Below are 25,886 nucleotides of genomic sequence, written 5' to 3' on the forward strand. Positions count from 1 at the left end.
ATATATATATATATATATATATATATATATATATATGTATATATATATATATATATATATATATATATATATATATATAGAGAGAGAGAGAGAGAGAGAGAGAGAGAGAGAGAGAGAGAGAGAGAGGAGAGAGAGAGAGAGAGAGAGAGAGAGAGAGAGAGAGAGAGCGAGAGCGAGAGCGAGAGAGAGAGAGAGAGAGAGAGAGAGCAACCCTGGGATCCCCAAAGAGAGTCTCGACTGACGCATAAGGTGTCCACTCAATCTTCAGAGCACAATCCGAAGAATTGGTGCATCAATATGAAAACATCAAACAAACACTAATTTACTCCAAATATTCCAAATACACTGATACAAAATCACAGATAAGTACAATATTTCATACAATCAAAGAAAACCAAGAAACATACCTCATTGGCTCACTAAGGATGATTAATCGATAAATATATATATATATATATATATATATATATATATATATATATATATATATATAATAAGGGTGGCACGGTGGTCGACTGATTAGCACGTCCGCCTCACAGTTCAGAGGTTGTGGGTTCGATCCCGGCTCCAGCATCCCTGTGTGGAGTTTGCATGATCTCCCTGTGCCTGCGTGGGTTTTCTCCGGGTACTCTGGTTTCCTCCCACATTCCGAAAACATGCATGCTAAGTTGATTGAACACTCTAAATTGCCCCTAGGTGCGGTTGTTTGTTTGTCTCTGCGTGCCCTGCGATTGGCTGGCAACCAATTCAGGGTGTCCCTTGCCTAATGCCCAAAGACAGCTGGGATAGGCTCCAGCACGCCCGCGACCCTTGTGAGGATAAGCAGTATCGATAATGTATATATATATATATATATAAACTATGTATTTCACAGCATAATATTTTTCTAAATGTAATCAACTTCAAACCACTTTCTCTTTCCATGATGTCTGCTCTAAGCAGTTGTTGGATGAAGTCTTCCTGCAGCAGACCGACTCGTGTGTTTTCTGACGTGGGACTGTGACTCACGAGGCCCTTACTGCAGGAGTAAATCCACACCAGGGAGGACAAGCAGGAGCGTAGCCATTCATATCTCACTTCTTTAAGAAGGCAACACAGCAGATGTTTCACCGCCTTAGTAAGTGACTGGGGTTGTGGGGTCGTGAGCACTTATGGGGACAAATGTCAAATGTGAGTCACTGTCTCTGTTTGCCATGATACGAGACGTCAGGGTCACAGTAGTCAAAGTGTGTCAGGGTGGGAAGTCGCCAGAGGGACAAGACCTCTGATGTTGTAGTCTACGTGACTGATAAAAGGTGTCGGAGACCTTTCTTGTCTTTTTAGCGAGGGTCGCTTGCGTTTGACTGTGATAGCTTCTGTCGCTCCAGTTTTATCATAGGCCTACTGCGCCATACAGTGCAATACTTTCCTAGACGGTGTTTTTCCGGATAAGATTATAATTTCTGTCGCTTTATTGTCATCGAACAATGTAGACTGGAGACTGCTATGATATACTAAGAGGTATGAATCAGCATTGTAGTTTTCAAATAATGTATTCCTTTGACATTACATATCTGATTCACAGGGAACATCTATATAAATTCAATTTTATATAATTTTAACATAGTCAGACAATATTTACTGACAGTTACTTGCAATTTGAATAAATGTATGTACACTTAATCTAAACCAACAAAGTGCATGCAGTACACAGACTTAGAACGGGCTTTAGAAGAGCGTTAAAAGGATTGGATGGGGATAGGATTGAGAATGTGACAGACAATTTACAGAAAAGGACGCATGAGAGATGGAAAGAAAATTACATGTGGCACCTACAGGAAATGAGAGCACAGCAAGTGCAGCGAAATTATCCAACTTGTACATTTGGATTGTATAGAAGTGTAATAGGAAGTGGTAAGGGGGGAATGAATCATTTGGACGTAACGCCAGGGTTAATGCAGAGCCCTACAACAACCTTGGCTATATATTTACCACACGATGACACTTCTCATGCTGCCCATTGCGAAATTGCGATGTTTTTGCCCTCCTTTTAAAAATCATTAAATGACCCCGTTCACACAGACCTGAAAACAACTATAAACGTACTGTTACCAGTCCAGTAGTTGAACATGGAACTTCACTCTTGGCAAAACCTGCCATGCTTAACTTACAGACTAATTAAGACCACATAAGTATACCAAACCAAGATGCACAGTATAGCAGGGAGGAGGAAGAGCAGCAGGTAGACAACTGACTATCTATGGGTTCAATGCCCGCAAAAAAGGCTAAAAATCCAGAAGTCTCTGCAGACCATATCGACGTGTCGAGGGCCTCAATCCGCAGACCTTTCAAAGCTGTTTAGACTGACACTGCAGAACACTTTGTCCCACTGGAGTATCCATACACAACAAACAGACGCGGTCTGACACCGAAGAGGTACGAAGGACAACAGCACGACACAAATCCATAAATGTATTTCTTCTCAATTTCTTGGGTTCCTGTAGAGTCAGCCAACAAAGGCAACAAGTGGCACACACTGAGAAGAGGAAGCAGAAAGCGAGCAGGGAAACATTGACAGTGAGGTTCAATGTGAACCAAAACACTGTTAGAACTGCGAAGATCAATTTTTTCCATGCACGTTTTCTAGATGGCTTGTATAACATGCAACGCTTCGGGTCACTGTGGTGGGGATCAAATGACGAGAGGCCAAATAATCCACAACCACACGAATGCTGGGATTCCAAAAATACTCATCAATTATTCACATTGTAAATCAGTAAGCCCAGTAGTACAGCGTCAACCAAGGGATAGACCACACTACACTTAGCGTCATATGTGAGTTTAATGCCAAAGAAAGCGGAACAATAATAAAGCAGCGATCATCTTACAAGGATGACGTCACTTGTGACACACATGAAAAGAACCGTATTAGCCATACATTTGTTTCCACGTAAAGTCTATAATTAACCAAACAAAAAAAATTAAGGGCAATAAATAAATCAGTAAAATGGCTTCTATGAATCAAGAAAGGAAATGGACTAATTAAGAGAATGCATGTGCATGATGTACTGCCAGATCTGCAGGCAATAACATTCCAAATAGTATTAGTGTGTCAGTGAATAGCAGGTCCGTGGGTGCGTCTTAAAATTGCAGCTAATACGAATAAAACGCAGGTAAGGCTTGTCAGGTTTTTAGCTTGTGGGCGTAATGATGTTTCAAATGTGAACATACACGCCGTAGTTTGCACATAGTTGTGTCTGTCTGTACATTTCCATATTTGAGTCATTTCACCACGTCAGCTTGGCAAGTTGCAGTTGCTAACCTTGACATTTGTGAGCTGAGAATGAAGGGATGGGTGTATGTTAATTGAAACGTCAATATTGACAACTACATTTTGAAGTTAAAATAGAAGAGCGCAGAATGCCGCCAAAGTGGGAATATTGTCACCTGCTTATTTTCACAATGCTCTCTTAACAAAAAAGGCATTTTAAAATGACTTTCTGCTCACATGTTTATAAAGTAAATGGTCCCAATCAAATTGTTACAATACATTTCCATATGTTCAGCTCCTATTTTTCTAGGTTAATTTTTTATTCATTTTTTTTCCACTCTGTTATCCTTTAGCACTCTAAACTAGTTTTAGCCTCAGTTTAATTTCTATTGATGTGTTGCTTTGCTCTATATGTGACTCATTGTTGTTTGAAAAAGAGGGGTCTTAATTTAATCATCTGCAATATGACTAAAGGACACTTCAGCAAGTGCTGTTTTTCATTGGCTGAGTATGTTGGTAGTTCATAAATCTAATACAAACATAACACAAAAATCCCTGATAGTTTCAAACATCTCACTCCATTGACTTTGCATGAAATAGCAATAACATCATTGTAGCTACCTTGTCCGCAGGTTCCCGGGACTGGATGGCCCATCATAAATGGACAAGATGTCGAAGTCTTCCTCCAGGGCAAAGCCTTGAAACACCAGCTGTATCCGGTTGTGCTCAGCTGCCACAATCACCCATGTGCAGTTGGCGTAGTTGGGATAACCGTAAGGGTAGCCGGGGCTCTCTATCGTCCCATTGGGACTGTGCAGTGTGTAGCTACAGTTCTGAGCTGGAAAGAAAAGAAAAGGCAAAGGTTTTAATTGTGTTTGTTTGATAGAGAAATGCATCAAACACATCAAAGTTACTGCTTCAAATTTTTAAAAATGCAGATTATTAAGTGTAGACAGACATAACATGGCTGTAAGCATCACGTGCAGCAAAATCCATTAATCCGATAGTGGGAGGAAAATGGTCTTGGCCATATTAACAAAGAAAAACATGAATTTATTTCAACAATGATTCGGGTTTGATACACACTGTTGTCATATTTATGAACGAAATACGATGACATCCACCACACATCCACGGAGCTCAGAATCTGCCTGTAGCATGAGCAAATCTACTAAAATTGAGTTACACCACCTGCGCCACAATTTAGACCTGCTTTTTTCTGGTCTACTTTCTGCCACCAAATTGCTTATTGCTTCATGGTTGTGGAGAGTCATGAGATAATCATGCAATTCAGATTTCTCTCCATTTAACCGGCTCTTATTTAACCACAAAAAAAGACCAAAGCAATCAATCACCACGTGTTTTTTTCATTAAAGCTTTGAAATAGGCCCAGCAAGTCAGTAGCTACCCTCCCATTAGCATCAGGTCAATACTAATATCCACGCAAAACCTCCACATCCACCTCTACCTTATTTTTATACACCCAGTTAGATCAGTAAGCTCCCTTCATTACGGGCCTCCATCAGACCAATCAATTGCTCATACAAGCAGCCTGATGGAGGATCTAATGGGGTCAGACTAGGCGGTGAACCCCTTGTAAATAGTCAATAGTAGATTTGGGCGTGAATGACAAAGGATGATCTGTGAATTGATCGTTGAATGCATGTATAATAATTTGTCATAATAAATGATGAATTTTATGCTAACATAAATTTCCAGAGAGAAGAGTGTAACACAAATCCAGAGAGGGGCATTACTCATCAAGTATTTGCCCTTACAAGATGGATTAAGCGCCACGTGTTCTTGCAGGCATAATAAAAATTAAATAAATTATAATAAAGACAATTCAAAGCATGAGCATATGTGCCAAGTGGACAGCTTTAGAGTCAATACTGACACACAATGTTGGCTTAAAGAAGAAGTAAGTGCTTTCAAAGTGGTCGCTTCGTCACTTATCTGAAGGCCGGAACTTTATTCTCTGCTGAGAAGCCAAACAGTTGATGAATGACTACAAACCCTGAATAGAAAAGAAAATAATTCCAATTCATCCTTAATAATATGCAACATATATTACTTGGAGCAGTTCCATGGATGGGACAGAGGTGCATTTGGCTAGCACGGCCGCCACAGAGTCCTGAACTTCTGAGTTTGAATCTAGGTTTGGGCCTTTTTTGTGTGACGTTTGCATGCTCTCCCTGTAGCTTGTGTGTAGGGGTAGTACGGCTAATATGCTCTTGCCCAAAATCACCTTTGACGCTGAACAGGATAAATATGTTTAATTAATAACAGATATTTGTATAGTCATTTTCCTCTTTTTTTTTCTTCCTGATATCGCTGACCAACAATTTGTTTTTTGTTTGGCTCTAGTTTTTGAGGTATGGATAATATCGCTAATTAATTGATTGATAATTGATGTGCTTTGACAGTTTGTGAAATGTACTTTGATTGTTACTAAAAGTAGTGTTTGCACTTTAACTGCTAAGATTGGCAAATTTTTCAGAATGGTTGCTTGATTTTCGCATGAAATGTGATTTACAAAATATGTGATAATGATTCTCGTCTTTCGCGATATCTCATCAAAAATAAAAATACTGTATGGACATGTTGCATAAAGCGGATACCAATGTCATAACTTGCGTATTATTAGCACTTTTAAAAAAAACTGAAATATGCGATATCTCAAAAACTAGAATGAACTCGGGGGGGGGGGGCGATCATGTAAATTGAGGCATCGCAATGGTACTCTGTCTTGCTTTGAAAGCCGAGAGGCTTTGATTAACAGAACCAGCACTTAGGGCAATGGATGAATAATTGAAACTTCACCTGAAGGTGCATTATGAAATTAGCTGCCGGGGGCTGGTGACCTACACTGAAGCTCCTCAATGCAGATTTAAAGGGAAGCGCCTGGCCAGCAGTCAGCCCTCATAATATGCCATTAAGTGAAGTCTGGCTGTGTTGCAAAGTAGAATGCCATAGCTTCCCACGTTGCAAAAACGCTGCTTCAGCGCCCAGTGCTAAGGGAACACTGTTTGTATTGGGGTGTAAACCTTGCAGTGTGAATGCGAACTTTCAACAGATAGTCGTGTTCATCATTCACAGTGTTGGTCTCTGCGCCGCGGGCTACTCTGCGGCTGGCACTAAAACATCTCCAGTGTGCACGCTGCCAAATGGGTGCACAGGGAGAGGTGTGACCTTGCCGGAGAAGCACTCCAGGCCTTTGCGTGTATGTTTATTATGTGTGCGAGAAGAGCTATAGTGTTTGCTTTGCGGTGTGCTGCGACACTTTGATGAATTTACAGCCACTGTGCTGCCCGACGTCAGGACACGGTGAAGGAGAGAGGGAGCAGAGGAGAACGAGGGCTTCAAGGCAGGCAAAAGGTGTCTAAAATTGTAGAATTTAGAGGGGAGGTTGTATGAAGAGACAAATCTGAAGGCAATAAAAAAGTGGCAGACTGGAAGAAATGAAAGTGAACGTCGGCGGCTGTGTGTGTGTGAAGGTCAACAGGGGGAAGAACAATGTCCAGCAAGTGTAAATGAGTTTGTAAGAGGAAAACATAAACAAAAGGTATTTTCAGCATTGTGTTGCCCTTCTCTACTGAGGTCACACGTGACCAGCGTGATATTTGTAGCAAGACTGCAGTTTGAGATCAAATCTTAGAGTTCTATTGAAGATACTGTAAAATGATGTGATATGAGACTCAGATGTCTGTGTCACGATATTACATGGACAAAACTATCGGGCAGCATCCACGCCGACAGTATTGCATTGATAGTGGTGCCTGGACTTATTCATTTAATTTGTTCCATGAACAAGCTCCGAACTCAAAACTCTCATTGTTCAGTGTTGAAATCAATAGAAATGTCATGAATCCCTTCCAGCACTTGTGATGTACACAAAGAAGAGTTAAACAACTAAATGTCTCAGTAATATTAGTCAGTAGTAAAGAATATATGCCTCTGTGAGTCTTGCTATATCATCTGTTTATATTCAAATATATGTCACTTAAAGCATTATAACACCACCCTCAAGATGCTATTCGTTAGCTCATCTCTAATGTTTTGCATTGTATGTAAGCATTAAGTTAGTGGGCATTCAAAGTAATATGGTTGTTTCGACAAGATTTTGCAGCACACCTCCAGCCTGTTAGAAGAGCTCTACAAATTTTTCACTTTGATATTTTTCTACCTTTTCTGTCATCTGATGTTTATTGTACACCGTGTTTACCCATCGTGGACTGTGTTTGGCATATTTGCCCGTGACACTCATTGGAGGAGAATAACGGCGCTTGATGGCACCAAATTTACAACAGCGGCTACTATTTGGTGTGGCTGTTGTGAAATAAACTTTGAATAAAGTTGAGTCGAGTTGAGAGGTGAATCTAGGGGACCATTTGTCCATTCATTCAGAAAAAACACTCGTGAGGTCTGAGGCAACCAGCGTTTACACAGGTTGAGCTCCCTTGCACACCAAACTCATCCAAGCGTGCGTTTTATAAGCTTTGCTTTGTGCATTGGAGCACTGTTACACCATAACAGATGACATGATTTCCCCCCCCCAAAAAGAAGCATTGACTTGTACAAAATGTCTTTATAAGAGTTCTCTTCACTGGATCAAATTGGGAACCCCACAAAAACACCCATTCATCTCGCCCACTAAACTTAACAGGCACAATGCAGTCAGGCAGGTAACATTCTCCTGGCCAAGCCCAGACTTGTCCATTAGACTGCCAAATAAAGATGCATAATTTGTCACTCGGCAGAACAACCTTTCCACTGCTCTGGAGTCCAGCAACGGTGTGTATCTAATACTTGGCGTGGGGCTTGCAAAGCAATTATGATCCCAGTGCACGCCATTTATGCCAGATGTGTGTAGAACTGCTGCATTTTGGAAAGACTTTCGGTTCTGCAATAACAGATGATTTAGGGTTTTTTTTGACGGACGAAATATCATAAGATGACTCGTTTCAAACATAGCTGGACATTTGGATTTTAAGACGGCAGTTGTGGAGGAAGGGACTTAACCACTTAAATGCAATGGTTAAATCTATAGTGTGTATGTATTTTTTTCTTTCAGCTGGATCATCTTTAACTAGCAGAACCAGCCAAGAAGCCCACCTCTTAATTTATGGAAGTGTTCTACTAAGTAGAGAGAGAGTCAATACTGGTATTATTTCTCCTCATTATCCCACTTGAGCAGCATCATGCGTTGGTGTGTGTGTGTGCCGCAATGAAGAACAGTGCTCCTCGGCAGCCCACGCGCAAAGCTTAAAGATGATGAACAGGAAAAAAAAAAACCCACCCCTTTCAGAGTCAAAGGAATGTTATACTTGATGATCCCCCACTTTCACAAAGACTCCTGTTTCTGTGGGAGTGTTTTTTTTATCACTTTAACAAATTCTAAATCCTCACAACACATATAAACGCGGGCTTAATGCATGATGCAGTTCAAGAAGCCTCATTAACGGCTGCCTTCATTGAAGATGCATGTTGTTGCCATGGCGACGACACCAAAAGCACAGCATAACACATATGAAGACAAATCCCTTCTTTCAATTATTTATTATTGCCGTTCGCCTTAACACTTCATGTGGCCCACACACAAACACAGCGCAACCAAATGAACATTGCAGCTTTGAAACCATTCATTTTCCTCTCTACTCATGTGACAACCTATGTCAAAAGTGGAAGTCAATTAGCGGCTCATTTTCACTCGCCTCGCATTTAGAATAATTATCGTGTTGAATGAAATGAAGAATATCACCAAAAAGAATACAAAAGTAGCTGCACTTAAAACAGTTGAAGGACAACTATTCCTTGTGGATAATCCATCGATTATTTGCATGCCTAATGAGCTTCAAAGCAGCATTATTTCAGTGCAGTCTAATTGTGTGGAAGTCTACAGAGGAACTGACCACACAACTCAATTGATTTGTTGGTGCAGTAAACATTTTCCTATCAGAGTTTATGGTCTCAGTCATTACTATCAAGTCTTCGTTTGGCACGTCATTAAATTTTAGTTTTTAGAATTATGGCTCCATTTAGAGGGGTATCGTTCTACATGAAGCTGGAAATGCTTAAGGCGCGGCTACCTTGCCGCCATAAAGCGATGCCCCTTGTAGAGCCAATCAGGATAGATGAGATGTGCGCATACGCTACAATAATTTATTGATGGTCAGGTTTCAGTTTGATTTTTCATGAATAAAAAAAAAAAAAATGCCCTTGGTCAGATTAATCACTTGGGGAAGCCTGTCCATACTCATATGCTGTAGGTTTAGCACAGTATACAATTGTACAAAATTATATTCCAGGAATTATGTATGGATGCTTTACTTCAGGGCATAAATGACAAAGAAAGAAAGAAACTGTCACATGTACTCTGGTCACTGTGAGATACAGTATGATAGCAATCCCGAGAAGTAATTATGCCCCATGAACAAGCCGTGAGAATACAGAGAGCAACCTGATTGGACATAAGTGTTATGCTAACTATGTGATTTCCTGTGAATTATACGTCACACACGGATGCACAATCGGGCGGTCTCCAAGTACCCACTAGACAGCGGCCTACTTTACATCATCTGCAAGTGGCGATCTTGCAGTTCCTTCTAAATGTATTTTACACAAGCTGATCTCCTGCATTTAAACTCCATGTAGGCCATGCAACCTTCTCTGCACTGAAGCTAATGGGAAAGAGGGAAGCCACTTCCACTTAATGGCAAACAACTTGGCTACATTCCCTCCCACAACGGTGCAGAGCCAGCCCGTCTCGGAAAATACCAAAACCTCTCGGAATTTTTATCGAGTAGTATGATGTTTTTTTGCAAAAAAAAAGTTGTTTTACCCAAGGAATACCCAAGATGTCAAAACTGTTATATTTTAAATGTGCATATGGGATAGGCTCCTGCATGTCCATGACCCTCATGAGGATAAGCGGATCGAATAATAGACAGATATCTTTATCAATTGCTATTTTTGTTCATTGATGTTTCTTTTAACCCAAAACTCCCCAAAACCTAAGGTCGTCTTTGGAATGACCCTTGAAAACCTGAAGTTTTCCCAGAAATTTAACACTTACAAAATAATACCTCAACCCCTATAGCAGACTGAAACATAATTCCAAAATAATTTGAGACCTTAGACATGTGGCTTGCACACAGGCCTGAGTTTATTACTCTTTACTGGTTCAATCGAAGGTGTAAAAATAAAGTGTTAGTGCAAGAGAAGCACTATTTTAATGTAAAAAATCAAGTGGTAATTACCATCCTCTATTCTGTTACAAAGATGTCGATATCGTCATTGTCTACAAACCGTATCATATCACGTTCGACTGGTTCCACTGGTTCAAAGTCCACAAGCGCGTCATCTATATATCACTGCCATTACTTATTTCAGAGCTCCCGGCGATCGACGGCGTCCCCCATTAGCCTACGGCTCGAAAAAATCCCGCGACATCCTCTGCGGTCTCGTGACACCATCACGTGTATATTCTGATGCATTAAATTGGCTAAGAGACGGAGAAATGGATGAAAAAAAGACATAGACGTATCCGCTCTCCCGGTTTTAAAGGTAGAAAGACGCAACAGCGCTCACGGCTCTAGTGGTAGAAACGCGGTTATGCTCTCCAGTCCTTAATGGGTTAAATTAAGTCCATACTGGAGTTCTAAACTCGCATCTTGTTGAGCAAAGACCAATAGGGAATGGCCTATTCTGTCCTTCACACGGAGCAACATGGTCACCCTTTTGGAACATGTTAGCGTCTGCATACGTAAGCACCGGGCGAGGGTATGCAAGGACATTCTGGTAACTGTTGTATATTAAACCCAAGAGGGAGATGAGATCTAAAGGCCAGGTCATGAGCGCTCCAGCAGGACTATTCCATCTATCACCAAGAGATGTCTGGGAAGTACATGATCAATCAGCTCACTTCAACTTAGTGCGGATCGCTTTAACCTTTCGATTCGGAACCAAGTGACGCCTAGAAAGCTTGTGTGTGGCTCTGTGGGTGTGCGAGAAGTACAAAAGAAAACCAATCAGCTGAATGAGCCCACACATGCTGTGTCTTTTATTATGATGACAAGCTCTATTTCCAGCATGCGTGAACGCCATGATGTGGATGTGCTTTATAGTGTACCAGGTTTATATATGTATTTTCATTTTTTGTAAACTATTGTCGTTTCATTACGCCCTCTCTGTACACCACAGCTAAAGTACTGCAACTCGATAACAAACGGCGCAAGTTTTCTCCACACAATTACACCGCACCATTCGGACAAAAAGACCTCAGACAGATTGCGTCAAGCTTGGAAATAAAGAGAAACAGCACAGGAAAGTAACAAGACAAAGGCAAGGACAAGTTACCTGCCCTGGATCTAATCTCCTATCTCCCGGATCATTGCAGTCAGATAAGAGCAGCCAAAGTCAGGAAGCCAATGAAAGCCTTTCCCTGAGCTTTGCGTCTTTACAAGACAGTCAGGGCATCTACATCAGTCCCAGTCTATGGGAGGATTTCGAGAAAATTCCCTTGTATGACAGTGACAGCAACATAGGGAGGGAAGGAAAAAAAAACCTCTAAATTATATCTTTGGGAGCTCTTCCTTCCATGTGTGGGGAGCGTAAGGTACGGATTTATTTATTTTTACCTTAAGCTAGAGATTTAATTTTCTGAAGTGTGACAGGAGTTGCAGAGCGGTTGCAGCGGTCGCACACCCTGACATCAACCAGCTGCCCGCAGCAACCAAACATCTCCACTGGGAGATTGTGGTTGGAAAGGTGAACATCGTATTCCAGTACCAATGCGCAGTGGAGAACACAGAGGGGACTGCACTCGAGTCATGTAATACAATACCATACATGAATCTTTTGCTCCGGTTGCTCCAGATGCAGGGTTGCACAAAAACGACAACTAATCTAATCAAAGTGTCCAGGAGTGAGGCATAGACAAGAGGTAAAACTACAGTAAAGAATATCGAAATAGCTTTGACTTGCATGCAACAATTACAGATATGAGCATTTTACTGTCAAAATAAACATAAAACTAAGAGAATTACACTTTGTGTATTTACCTAAAGTACATAGTTTTACCTTAGGAAAGTCAGTTCAGTTAATGCTAACAAACAATGCAAAACACCAGACAGGCGAACAAACAACTTTGGAATCGCAGTGTTATAAGGCTTTAAGGAACAGTTATTTGAATACAAAGAGTGGCGCAATACCTTTAGATAGATATTATAACAATACTGTACTCGCTGAAATATATTATATTTATCCTCTGTGAAGAATTACTGCTATTACTGTGGCTTACTGATCTTATTTGTGACATCACCATGTGCTGTATATCTGCATGATAATGTACACATCAGAAGGAGCAGCATAATATCCATTGAATCGAAGCAAAAAAATGCAGCAGAAAGTGTTTTAATTCTTTATGTTCCCTTTAGGTATGTCATTATTGTATGTTTTTATGAAAACAATATTATAGAGTGCTATTTCTATTGTCAAAACATTGCATGTTCTAAAATTATTTGGGTTTGTTTTCTGGAAATTGGAATGCATAAGTACATTTCTATTCATTTCAATTAGGAAATATGATTCGAGACACAAGCATGCCCACATAAATTAACTCATATCTCAAGGCAAAACTGGATTTTGTTGTTGTAAATGTTCCTTGATGTCCCAGTGAACATTCATGTATCCAAATGGGAGCATCCATGCATATGCATTGTTCTGCATTGCTGAAGATGAACAATTTGTGCCATTCTCTTGAGATATGATTGATGTATGTAAAATAATGCCTTACATAAAAAGCAACATTTCAAGGAAAAGCTTTTATTCCATTTTGATTCCCATCACTGAACTGCTGAGTTGCTTCCAGGCAGAAAAGTGCTTTGAGTGTGTTGTGCATAATATTTAATAAACATTTCTATATCCGTATTATATATATATATATATATATATATATATATATATATATATATATATATATATACGTTTTACTGCAAATACCATGAAAGTCAAATACCACTGTTTAGAGCTTAATGGGGGAACCGGCTGAAGGAACATTTGTCTGTGATGTTCCTCCATCTCACTGAGTGCCACTTTGATCAGTCAATTGCAAAAGGGCATCAGACTTTTAAGTTCAGAAGCTTGAACTCAGTGTGCCAGTGTGCGTGTGCATATGTGTGTGTGTAAAAGTCAATGAGCCTGTGCATACTAGCAAATGGCTGCATGAATGCATTTATGAATATTTTGGGGAGAGTCTGCGAGCGTGCATGAATTAGTAAGCAACTGCGAGTGTGTGAGTCACCGCTGTGGCTGAGATTAGTGCGACAAAGCGCGGCCACAGAACTCGGACCATCTGGAAAGGGATGACAGCGCAAGAGTGGGGCGGTGTCGGAGGGAGACGACAGATACGAGGGTGGGGGGGTGACCATCAGCAGGTGGGATATGGAATTACAAAACAGTACGACTCAAGGAAACACTCACAGGCTTTTTTTTTTCCCCGCTAGCTGATGACCTGCTTGTCCACATTTTAATCATCTGAGAGTCAAGCAAGGTGACAGCTCACACACACACACACACACACACACACACACACACACACACACGCACACTGCTGTTTGTCCCAATAGGTGACTACTTAATGACTTATAAGAAAACGAGTGCTCCAAATTGATCAGCAGAAAATCATCCAACACTCCAAAGGTACATAAACCCAAGGCCCTTCTTAAGAGTTGTTTCCCCATCGCTTGTCTTTTTCCTACAAAGTCTTCATGACCACCACTTGAAACTTTCCTAATCCCTCTCTCGACCGCACAGAAATTCTGTATTCCAGACACTCCCTGGTTTTGAATAAATACATTAAGGTTCACCGTTTCCCAGCATTTATTGCTCAGCGGTGAATGCGGAGAGCAGATGGGCGATAGGAGGCAACAGAGCATGCGGCAGGTTGGAGATTGAGGACAGGTGGGAGAGAGGTGAGATGAAGCGATGGCAGCGTTAAATGCATTGGACATATGGGAGTGGTGAGCCAATGTTTGGGACAATATGTCTTCCGGGAGGTCAACAGTACATTGTTTTAGAGAATTTAGGTTTTGGACAAATATAAAGCTGACACAAATTTCAGATGATTTGAAAGCCTTTGGATTCTGATTTTATAACACAATTCAAACACCAGCAGTTCTGCATTGAAATGTTTACATATTCTCTCTTTAAGCAGTCTTTTGAGAAAATACATATAGAAAAAAGTGCAAAAAATGTTTATTTATTTGCATTGGGACTTGGTCCCTAACTCCCGCAAATCGCGAAAATAGCGAGGAATTGAAGCTACTCAAATGCAAGTACTAAACCAATATAGCCCAATTATATATTTTTTAATGGCCTCCAAGTGATTTAATTTACGAAGAAAAAAAAAGGACCAGAAGTAAGAGGATGCTGGCACCCGAAACACGCAACCTTGATAAAATTACAGTGAAATAGAGTACTGTAACTAAATATATTTTGGGACATAACGTGCTAGCATACTGATTACACTTGCTAATTTTAAAATCAGCATATTCTAAATCAGCTTTATGTGTAGCTAAACATATTTTTGACCCTGATTTAAAAATGACTTTACTTTTTGTCTCGCACATCAGGTTTTTGTGATATTTTCATTTTTTTGTACTTAAGTATGACTTAGATCCAGATAATTTTATTTTGTGAAACCATTTGATGAAATAAAATTGAGTAAATTCAATACACCATTTTTATCAGAGTATAAAAGCTTGCACAATACGGATTTCACCATGTGTTGTAATGTATAGCTATGACGTTTCAGAAAAAAAATTCTACCTGTTGCTGAACCTAAGCCTTAATTCATAAATATTACTCAATAGATTACATGTCATTTCATTATTATTGTTATTATTATTATTATTATGAAAAGCTGATGTGTTAGAGAAAAAAAATTGAGCTATTGAACAATTTTCTAACAAACCGACATGTCAGGTGGTCACACCGTCACAAGGCTGCCACCAGTGGTGACATATCAACGGTGTGCCTCAATGATAAATTGTTTCAGGTTTTAATTTGGGGGTTGATATTCTTATATGACTTTTAAATTGCACAATGACTATAATACAATCAGTCAGTGTCACGTTAATGTAATTTAGGTTGGTGTTTCTGATACAGCAACAAGATTAATGAGAGTAAGAGTAATAGTAGTTACTAATAATAGTAAAAGTATGGCCTATCACTAAGTCTGACCGAGGATTGCCTTCAGTTCACTTCCGCTCGCACGTTCCCTTCATTTAAATGACTCGCATTTGCCTAATTTAGTATGAAATTAGACGCAGAAATCTGATCAGATCTTGTCAGATAGGCTTCTAAAGTATGACTGTGTCTAATTGGGTGTGCAAAGCCATGAAAACATTGGAGAAATTCCAATTTCAAGCGGCAGCTTGTGATCCAGCGAGCCACAGCTGCTTGCTCGCTGTGAGAGCTATCCGTGGTCCTGAATATAAGACATTTTGTACAAAAAGTAAAGTTGACACAAATATTGGGTTATCTGAAAGACTTCTCTTGTTTTTTATTCTAGCTAAAGGCCCATAAGACTCAAGTCAGAAAATCCATGTGTATGATGTTGGCTCCTGAAGCTATCCGTGGTCCTGAAAATAAAACAGACTTACAATAAGTCCAGCATTAACGTTTGCAAAACGGAGACCTCCACTTCGCTTTTGGTGATTAATCCGTTCCAAAATGTCTGACTACAACTGAAGTGTATGAAAACTGAAGCAATACTTCCCATAGGAAGTGATGTAGGCCAAATAATCAGTTACAGACACCCACAAATATGAACAGTAAGTAAACGCTCAATGGCGTATGGAAGATGGTAAAGAGGGAATAATGAGGAGCAGAGGTTATTCTTTGGATGGCGAATCATTTTTATGAAAAAAATAAAATAAAAATAAAAAAAGATGAAAACGAACTGAAACTATGTATTGCATTTATTAAACTACAACTATAATGGAAATACCCTTTGATTTCATCTTTTCATTTAAGATGCATTTATTTTGGTATTGCTGTATGTTTGTATGTAAGAAGGAAGGTCAAACATTTTAGTTTATGACACAACACTCGGTGGCCTTTTATTCTCATTCTTTTATTTTATTATTATATAAGTTTTATTATCAAAAAACTAAAACTAATACTAAAACTAATAAAAACTCAACTAAAACTAAGCAATTTCGGAAACAATAAAAACTATCAAAACATAACAAACCTACTCCAAACACTCAATTAAACTAACTGAACTAAAAAAAAAACTAAAAGAAAAGGAATTAAAAACTTAACAGTAGACATCAAGACAAACTACACAACCAAAAATATTCTAACAAAAGGCACAACCTGATCCCCCTCAGATCATCTCTACATTCTGCGAGTGTGCTTCCTTCCTTTGTGTCGATAATGGAAGCATTATTCAAATGAGCTTGTGCAAAACTGGCCACAAGTTGTAGAGCGGGGGGGTGGGGGGGGGGGGGCGATTGTATCTACTTCATGACTGTGCAAACACAAGCCAATGCTGTGATGTTATAAAGAAATCGTCCACCCTGTATAGCATTACTGCGGGTTGCATCATCATCATCATCATCATCATCATAGCGCATCAGCGTGAAAAAAACATGGAGATGAAGCGTGATCTCTCTCCAGCCTGCAGACGTCACCCTCACTCAGCTACCCGTCCCCCACCGCCCTGGGGTTCTCTCCTCTGTGGCTTTGAGCTTGATTACCGCTTATTGAGCGACAGGTCCCCCGGGAAGGTTGTTTTTGATCGCTCCCAGCTCCTTTTGACACATCTCTATCCTCTTGGGAGACACGCACAGAGGCTACAATGTTGTTTTAAAGTCAGACACCGTTTGACAAATGAATACCTTTTATGCACCCGAGGCGACTTGACTGTTGCTTGTCAAACAGCCCGTAGATGGGGAACGTGTGGTTATTTGGATCAATGTGCTGAGTCCATGTTGGGACAACACACGTGAAGCGAAATAGGCCTCATTTCTTCACGCTACCTCTCAGCATAGTGTGGGGCTCTGGTGCCCCTTAATGGGGGTATGGGGCAACTGCCGGTGGGTCCATCGCAGGGACGCACGAAGCACCCAGCCAATGTGCAGCAACCACTGACCTCCAAGTGTTAATAGAGGCGAGGCAGTCAATAAGCACGCTCTGCTTTTCTCCAGTGAATTCAGCTGAAGACTTGAGAGTTAAAAATAAAAATAGACAGAAAACAAACATCAATGGGTGCTTGAGGACAAATGTGGTCACCTGGTGGGTGGAAGTATCAATCAGGGAATATCACGGAAGCTCAAGCACATTCCCACTCACTTGTGGATTATGTGCCAAAAGTTTGAGTGGGCGAGAGCAATTGTGTATTGCTATCAAATACATTCTGGCCTCATCAATGTATGAATTTAGTTAAATATAACCTATAAGAGACGGAGGAAGATTTTTTTTTTCAACAAAACGATCTGTTGAATGCTCAGCTGCAAGGCTGCGTTAGGAATGAATGCGCAAGAAAAAAAAGTGGGGGATCTTCTGACGTCTGAAGGCGAAGGAGGACTCAAAAGAAAGACATCCCCCTTTCTCTCTGCGCACACTTATGGATGCTGAACGCCTGCTTGCACTCTTTTTTTTTTAAAGATCCCCCCTCCTCACTGCAGCTCTTTTACAGTTTTGAATCAGGTGGAAAGAAAAAAAAAAGGCACAATCAGCCACATTAACACAACTCCTTTTTAAGTTCACTCATCTTAGAACACCCCTGCAGCTCCACGTATCGCTTTCCGGGGGAACCTCTTGTTGCAATTCAACAGTTACCAAAATAGACCCAGCAGCAGCAGCAGCCACCTGCTTTATACGAACGCAACGCATTTTTTTTAAAGCTTTAATGATTCACGTGTCACAAAACACTCTGAATGCAGCAACCCCATCACACGTTCATGATGCGTCTTAATGAGTTTGTGTGTGGTGCTGATTTGCATTCAGCCAGTGGTTGCGGGGTGGTAAGTGGGTGTCGTGTTTGTAGCCTGCCGCATTTTACATGACTTCAGCTCTTCTACGGGGACTCACCCTTCACTGATGCGCTCACAAGCCCCACGTAGAGCACAAGCATCACCCGGCTCCACTGACGCGCTCCCCCTCTCATGACAGCAAAAATCCCAATTCGATCTCCAATCTGGCGCGCGCATTTCGGTCCCCGCGCGGGTCCCGTTGCCCCGTCCCGACTCGAAGCGGTGTCCATGGCAAAGCTTCCTCTCGGCTCGCTCTCTCGTGATAGTTCTCAGATGGTCAGAAAGGGATGATTCACACGGTGTCGGTGCTGAGAAAAATCCCAATGCATGGAGGAGGCTCGGATCTCGTAGCTGGTTTGAACCATGTCTTGCATGCACCGAACGACTCAGAGTCTGTTTGAACGGGGTATATATTTCACACCTGGGGAAAAGAGAGTGCGGGAAGGGGGGCGGGGAGGGGGGATCTGCAAACCAAATGATACGCTTCAAGTGGAAGCTGGTCGACTCCGCACGCGTAAAAATCACGCCAATCGCTCGTCTGCTCCACGTATGGGCACGAAACACGTCAAAACCAGAACGTTCTCCCTCCGGCTTGCCGCGCGGCTCTTAAATCTCGATCCAGACAGTCACCATTTGCAGGCATGATAATCCACCTTAAACTGGGTTCACATACAAATGTGCGGACACCGATGGAGGCTTGTGATCCGGGAACGGCGGAATAAAACCCGTTGCGGAAAGTTCTCGGCTCAGCATCTGTGTGCAGAAATGATGGGACGCAATGTGCGTGGAAAAAAAACAAATTGGCAATTTGTAATTATTCCCAGGATGGTCAACGCCACGTCTGACAGCGTCGCCTCGGCTCGGTATGACGCTAAAATCAGACTGCAGACCTTCTCCCGCTCTCTGTCTCTCTCTCTCTTTCTCTCTCTCTCTCCCTCCCTCCCTCTCTCCATCTCTCCCTCGCTCGTGCGCGTTTTGTTGCCCTCTCTCCACCTGCGCCTCTCAGTGCCAATCCACGTGGGCTCCCCATTGTAATATCATAAAATAGTTTATGAGCAACAGTATAATAACGTTAAATAACCAATCCATTGAGCATTATTGGAATATAAATTGTGAGAGATGCAGCAGAAATGCCTCCCCAAAAAAACTTAGCAGCCCACACGATCAGGATGTTGGTGCCGATTAGCGAGTTAAAAAAAACACGATAACCAATCGCCGATCTGATCAGAAGATGGACCCCCGTCCCCAAAAAACGAATTTACTGTAGTGTATTTTTTTTTTGCAGATCTGCTCATTGATTGATCGGCAAATTATGACATTAAAACCGATCAACGATTTTGCATATGATGCAAAATATCTGTCGATCTGTGTACAGTCTAATAAAAAAAATTATTTATTTATATATATATATATATATATATATATAATGGCTCTAGCCATTCTCTGCAGCATATCTGGAGTGTTCATGCATACTGCTTCTGTAGTATAATTTTGCAGGCTCATGCAGGGTTGCAGGAAAACGGATACATAAACCTTGCTCTATAAAGAAAGAAGTCACAAGCAGTTAGCTCCGGTGACGTTGCAGGGCACTTGCGGAACACCTGATCATCATATCCAGCATGGTCCATCAATCTGTGTGGCAGGTGGTCTTTGAGAAATCTCCTTAGTGTGGCAGTGCACCATCTTGTTGATAAAGTTAGTCGCCATCATCTGCAGCTTGTAATAATGCGATTGATTAGCATCTCCGTGTTACGTTGCCGACTTACAGGTTATCCTGCAGAGTTTGGAGTTATTAACGGCGGTAAAGCTGAAAATAAAATGTGTCAAAATGTATTTGAACTGGTATCGATAATGTCATGAAATCAGGGATTGTTTTTGTCACACAATAATTCTATTTCATCAATAATAATTGATCATCATCATATTCGAGGCTCCCGCTTTGACCATTGTATCGTTCACTCAGCGGAATGGAAATCAGTTTAACACAGTTGCGTTCACGTCTGGTTCACTAATCGTGAAATTGGTGTTTAATAGTCTGGAACGTCCAATGGTGAAACTGAATGTCATTTCTACCTCTTGCATATGGCCGCTATGATTAGTTTTCCGCAATGCGCCGTGCAGGATAATGAAATGTGCACTGGCCTCCAACCTTCGTGATCACAAACAGTCCCACAAGACGGGATTCAACTTTGCAACTTCTTGCACTGACTCACACATTATGCAGGAAATGCGAAAGACAAATTGTCGAAATTCACGAGCCTACGTTAATCACTCATATTAGGGGAAAGAAAAAAAACAATGCTACAATTAATCAGCACTAATGTCTTGAAGGTCTCTGAAGGTCCTCAGTAGTAGGAGTCTTCTAAAACTAGAAAGTTTGATCATATTAACCCTGTCCTATACACTTGGCTGGGTCCACCTGAGATTTTAGAGTAAACTGTACTGAAAAAAAACCGACATCATCAGCGGCTAGTCCGCGTCGGACTTTCATTACATTGGCATCGACTTAGAGCAAAAATCGGATCAACAACATTTTTAAGTGTTTTATGACCGTCATTGCCATTCAACCGACGGCATACATATAGGCGTGCAAGGCGGACAGTTTTAGAACAAGAATAGTGTACTGCCTGCATTGTAAAGTATTTCTTTATGGCTAACGAGTTGACAGGAAAATATTAAGGGACATTTTGTTGAAAAAGTGATGCCGATGGCGGTAGATAGTATTGAACAGAGGCGGGTACATTTTATTTGTCACTGTAATTTTGCCGCTCCCTATTGGGGACAGTTCTCTGACATAATTACACTAAATGGTGTTGATGACACTGTTGAATTGCACCTGTCAGCGACTGTGTGTGTTGCATGTATAAGTATCAAATAATATTGGTAAATATAACTGGCCAACTAATGTCACCTCACTGTCTGTCATCCAACCAGCCCTCTGCTCTTAAAGTTTTGGAAAAAGAGAGTGAAAGAAAGGCTGGAATGAACGTAGCAAAGCTGCTTTCATGGCACTGCAGTGTTGGCACGTATCAATTGGCAGCGTGGGTGCCACAACATCCCCAAGTGAACCAAAAAGAGGACAAATCACAAATTGACAATTAAAAAAAAAGGTTTCAGCCTTGGCAGAGATAAAACGGTAGCGTCCAAATTGTTTGGTGGCGCAGCCTGATCGATGGGCCATACAAATGCGAGGCCGTCAGAAGCGAAGCACGTTTTGAGGGGACGTGAGTGGAGGCGGGTTGCAGAAATTGAACTTGCGCATGTGAGCCGATGTTCCTTCTGACGTCTGATTGTGTAAATGAGTAAGTGGCAGCGACAGGCCAAATATCTCCCTCTTGACATTTATCTCTCTCTGCATTGCTAATATTGCCGGTCTCCGAGCTGTTGCTAGGCTACGTAGGTTCGTTTGGTCTTGAGCAGGTGGCGAATGACTCTATGTTGATGTTTGTGTACGTCGATCTTCGCTATTGATGTTGCTGACTCAAACGCGGACTGAACACTATGAACTCCATCAATGACACATGCTGCTATCACCAGTTAACACTTCATAACATTCTGGTGCAGAATTTTTTTTCTTTAAAGAGGTGTTGAAAAAAACAAAGAAACATGCATAAATGATTGTGTCAACTTCTAATTACAGGATCCACTTGTAATGGAGGACACTCTGCCACAATACTTTTATATTCATTCTATATTTAAAGGGAAGTCAACGCAAACATTTTTTTTTTTCAAGAATACTTGTGAGGACAAACGGTATCGATAATGGATGGATGGATGTTCTATGCAAGCCCACTAGTTGAAACAGGGCATTCTGATAAATCTTGCTTTTGTGGGATAAGTGTTAATCCATTCGTTTTTAGCCATCCGCGGGGGCTGCCATTTTGTCTTCTGTCGACTGAAAATGACATCACAACTGCTCACAACGACCAATCACGGCTCAGATTCAGAAAACAGGTCAGCCGTGATTGGTCGTTGTGAGCAGTTGTGATGTCATTTTCAGTCGACAGAAGACAAAATGGCCACCCCCAGAGATAGCTAAAAACGAGTGCATTTTGCTGCTTAATTTATATCACACAAACTTAATCAGAATGCCATGTTTCAACTAGTGGGCCTGCTGGGAACATATTCCACAGTCATGGTTTCATGAAAGAAAATGCATACATACATACATATTTGAAGACTTAGGTGATTGTGTCATTGTGAGTTTTAGATATGATTTGAATGAAAGGTCCACCAATCGTAGTACGTGTTTTACTTAGACTTGATCCTGCTTGTATTATTGACTGTGTTGGGCAATTTTATTTAATGAAACCCTGACTGCGGATGTTAGACAGTGACTTCTCAGTCAGGGAGGGGCTTACGAGCTTGTGAATGTACACGTGTGCGTGCTTATGGCTGCTCAGCGAAATGTTGTGTCACCCTGGCCACCCCACTGAAACATTTCTTAATCCGTCCCTGGGTGGATGGATAACCAAGCAAAATTTACAATGAAAGAAACATCTAGATTGGTTTTGAGGTGGACGCACACTATGACTCACTCAATCAATAGTTTTAACCATAAACCGTATTTGAACCTTAGCAGAGGCGTTGGGAGATGACTAAGGCCTGTTCAAATGTCACATTAATATTCAAACAGAAGAGGGAAAAAAATAGCAGCTGTTTGATTTTTGGATACAAGCAGAGGGAGTTTTACTGCACAAATTATCATAATCTGTTTGAGGGAATTAGTTGTCATGCATTACCGCTGAGTCAACAGCAACTTGCCAACTGTTGAAGATTTTGGCTTTCACAGTGCTCACATTTTGGCTCAAATCTAATTTGGCTCCATTAAAGAAGTGGCATGGTTGAAAAAGCAGCAAGAGACGACGCAACTGCAACACACCTCCCCCACACTGGCATGATAGGATGACAATTGGCGTTAGGATACTTTGCGGCGATACTGCAGCGTAGGTGTTTCACAAAAGCAATTTTCGCAAATGGATTTTCCTGAAAATATGACTGCCGTTTTTTTTTTTTTTTTTTTTTTTGGCATTCTGCTTCTGTTCTATATCTGAATACGCAGTCAGTTCAGGGATCTTATCTCTTTATTTATTCATTGGGGTTGCCGCTGCACAACCTCCCGTGCAATTTGAAAAGGAATACCTTCAAACTACACCTCATCGGCAATCACTTGTCTTTTAAACTAGCTAAGCATTGATTCCCGCATTTTTGTACCTCGGGCAAATTACTTACTCGTATTTTTCTTCTCCACCTTCTGGGTCTCCTCAATATTCAATTGCTTGTACCCTTCTAATCCCTTATTTAATCTCTTCTCACCCTCGCTTGCAAATTAGAACCCAGCCCATGAAACGAAATTTCTTGCAAGATTTAGCATGTAACTTCATCGAACCCTGTTCAAAAATCACTTTGTAAGAGAGAGTAACAATCTTGAAAAAGTTATTCCTATTGTAATGTAGGAATAAGGAATAGTTATGTATTCTTTCAAATCCATGGTCATAAATTCACTAAAAGCCCCATTTACCCCAGCATTAATTTTACAGCCAATTCCAATATGTGACTTTCATTTTTGTGGGTGTGCAGATGGGACTCAATCCTCCACTGGATCTTATTTTTATTCCAATAACTTGCAATATGCACCTAAGTGCTGCCTGTCTATAATATCATTTATTGTATGAGATTCAACTATTTCTGGAAGAAAAAAAAAACAAAACATCATGCTAAATGCAAGTCTCACATGTGCTGCACAAATGTTATTTTTCTCCATGTCACTCTTGATGGATTCCCCTCATAAGACAAGCACAGTCAGGGATCATTCTTCACTTCTCCTCCCACTCAGTGGACCTGGTCTCCATCATTGTATTCCCTGCGCACCACACTTGTTGGTACTTACACATTCTTCTCCCTGCAATACGGCGGTGTGACTGAAGCTCATGAGTAGACACACTACAGCAGTTAAGTTGTTTTTTTTTTTGTGTACATGATACGGTCTTCATAAAGTAACATTACTCCCGCCAAAATTATTGGAACAGGCAGTAGGTGTTTAGTTATGTGGAAAGTCTACACGCCACAGTTCAAATGCCAGGTTGAAGAAAATTCTCAGCCATCCATGATATGAAAAGGAAGAAAAGATGCTTCATAATATGCAGTCCCATTGGTCTTGATGCTTATCCAAAGTCTTTTCTATCCTCCGCAAAATGTGAAAAAAGGCATCACCACCTCCATTTTGCTGGTGAAATTTAATCTTCTCCCAAAAGTAAAAGGCTTTTGCAAAGTTTTGTCCAAAGTGCATCACTTCAAGGGTTCACATGAAGTGGCAAAATAAGAGCAAGACATTTAATGTCGCACAAGAAAAAGGCAATCTTAATTTGTTATTTTCTTGTGAGTTTTGCAGAAGTCCTTGTAAATGAAAGTGCATTACCATTTTGGGGAAAAATAATGTCGCTAAGTGCAGACAAGACACTCAAATGATGAGTGTGACTCATGCTACTTACAGACAAGTAAAAGGGGCAACCTTACGTCATTTCAGTAAAAATGTGAATTCTGATAAAAAATGCGCATGCGGAAATTCGACAAAATGTATTGTACCATAATTTCCGATAGACTAGCAAGCAATACCAAAGTGTATTTGCTCTTCATGACTTACTGACTTTCCTTGAACTGATATTTTTAATGGAAATATACACTGATGCACAGAAGTAATAATACTAATAATCAGAGCTGGGCATTTTACTAAAAATTGAGAGTTATTCATCATCCGTCTGCAGCGTGGGTACCCTTCCATCATCCGTTAGTCGCCTTTTTTTCGGAGGGTGAAAAAAATAGCACCCGCCTACAAGCCGGTCCGCCTCTGATTTGAAACGGGCTTCCGTCAGCGAGTCCGACTGTAAAACTTCAATACCACTATAACTTTTTTTTTTTTTCCACTGCAAGGGTCCAGTGGGAAAAAAATATACTCTAATACTCCCCTAATTCACATTCATACAAGGAGTAATATACTGTGTAACGTTCAGAAGATCTGGTGCCTTCTATGCTCTGCTGTGATGTTTTAACCTGCTTCATCATCCCTTTCGTCTTCTAGCTCGGCACCGGCATGTCATTTCCAAAGGAATTGCAATTCCGAGTTCCGATGCCATTCCTTCCCACGGGGATCAGGGCAAAAGAAGCCCATGATGAATCAAAATCCACAACAAACGCCAGGGCGACTGTTTGTGTCAAATTGCACCGCCCCAATTGGTGTTCGGGTGCGAGGTGAATGTTGCAGCATTTTCTGGTTCAGCAGAGCCACTTGGGGAACACAATAAGGAAAAAGAGGCGCAGATGTTTGGGGACGGGGCTTTTTACAACCATTCGCCTCTTTTCAATCCCTCCTCTCTTTTTTCTGTCACCCCATCCGGAGGCCCGCTGCCCCTATTTTCATCTGACATCTTTCACACAGTGCCCTTCTATTGGATTTCTGGTCACAGTGCTTGACCTCACAAAAGAGCTCCAAAACATAAAGCATGTCTCTAAGTATGATGCAGTGCTAAACTACATATGGATTTTATTGTCACGAGCAAAATTAAATCATGGCTGCATCAAGTAGAGACACCTTA

At 41.0% G+C, this 25,886-nt stretch overlaps 1 protein-coding gene across 2 annotated transcripts in view; it reads right to left on the reverse strand.

Annotated features, from left to right (window-relative positions):
• csmd2 (CUB and Sushi multiple domains 2) overlaps positions 1 to 19,179 on the reverse strand; it is a 142,682-nt gene extending 123,503 nt beyond the window's left edge. For both annotated transcript variants that reach the window (XR_015082016.1, XM_086013933.1), the window contains exons 1-2: positions 18,353 to 19,179; positions 3,872 to 4,088 (exon numbers count right to left, since the gene is read on the reverse strand). Coding sequence is in view for 1 of the 2 variants with exons in the window: in XM_086013933.1 (XP_085870059.1) it covers positions 3,872 to 4,088; positions 18,353 to 18,524 (389 nt within the window). In the remaining variant the exon portion in view is untranslated. The remainder of the gene's footprint in view (positions 1 to 3,871; positions 4,089 to 18,352) is intronic.
• Positions 19,180 to 25,886: the final 6,707 nt, after the last annotated feature.

The sequence above is a fragment of the Filicampus tigris genome, chromosome 18 (assembly GCF_054856515.1).
Source record: "Filicampus tigris isolate MCC_2025a chromosome 18, RoL_Ftig_1.0, whole genome shotgun sequence".
In the NCBI taxonomy this organism is placed as follows: domain Eukaryota; kingdom Metazoa; phylum Chordata; class Actinopteri; order Syngnathiformes; family Syngnathidae; genus Filicampus; species Filicampus tigris.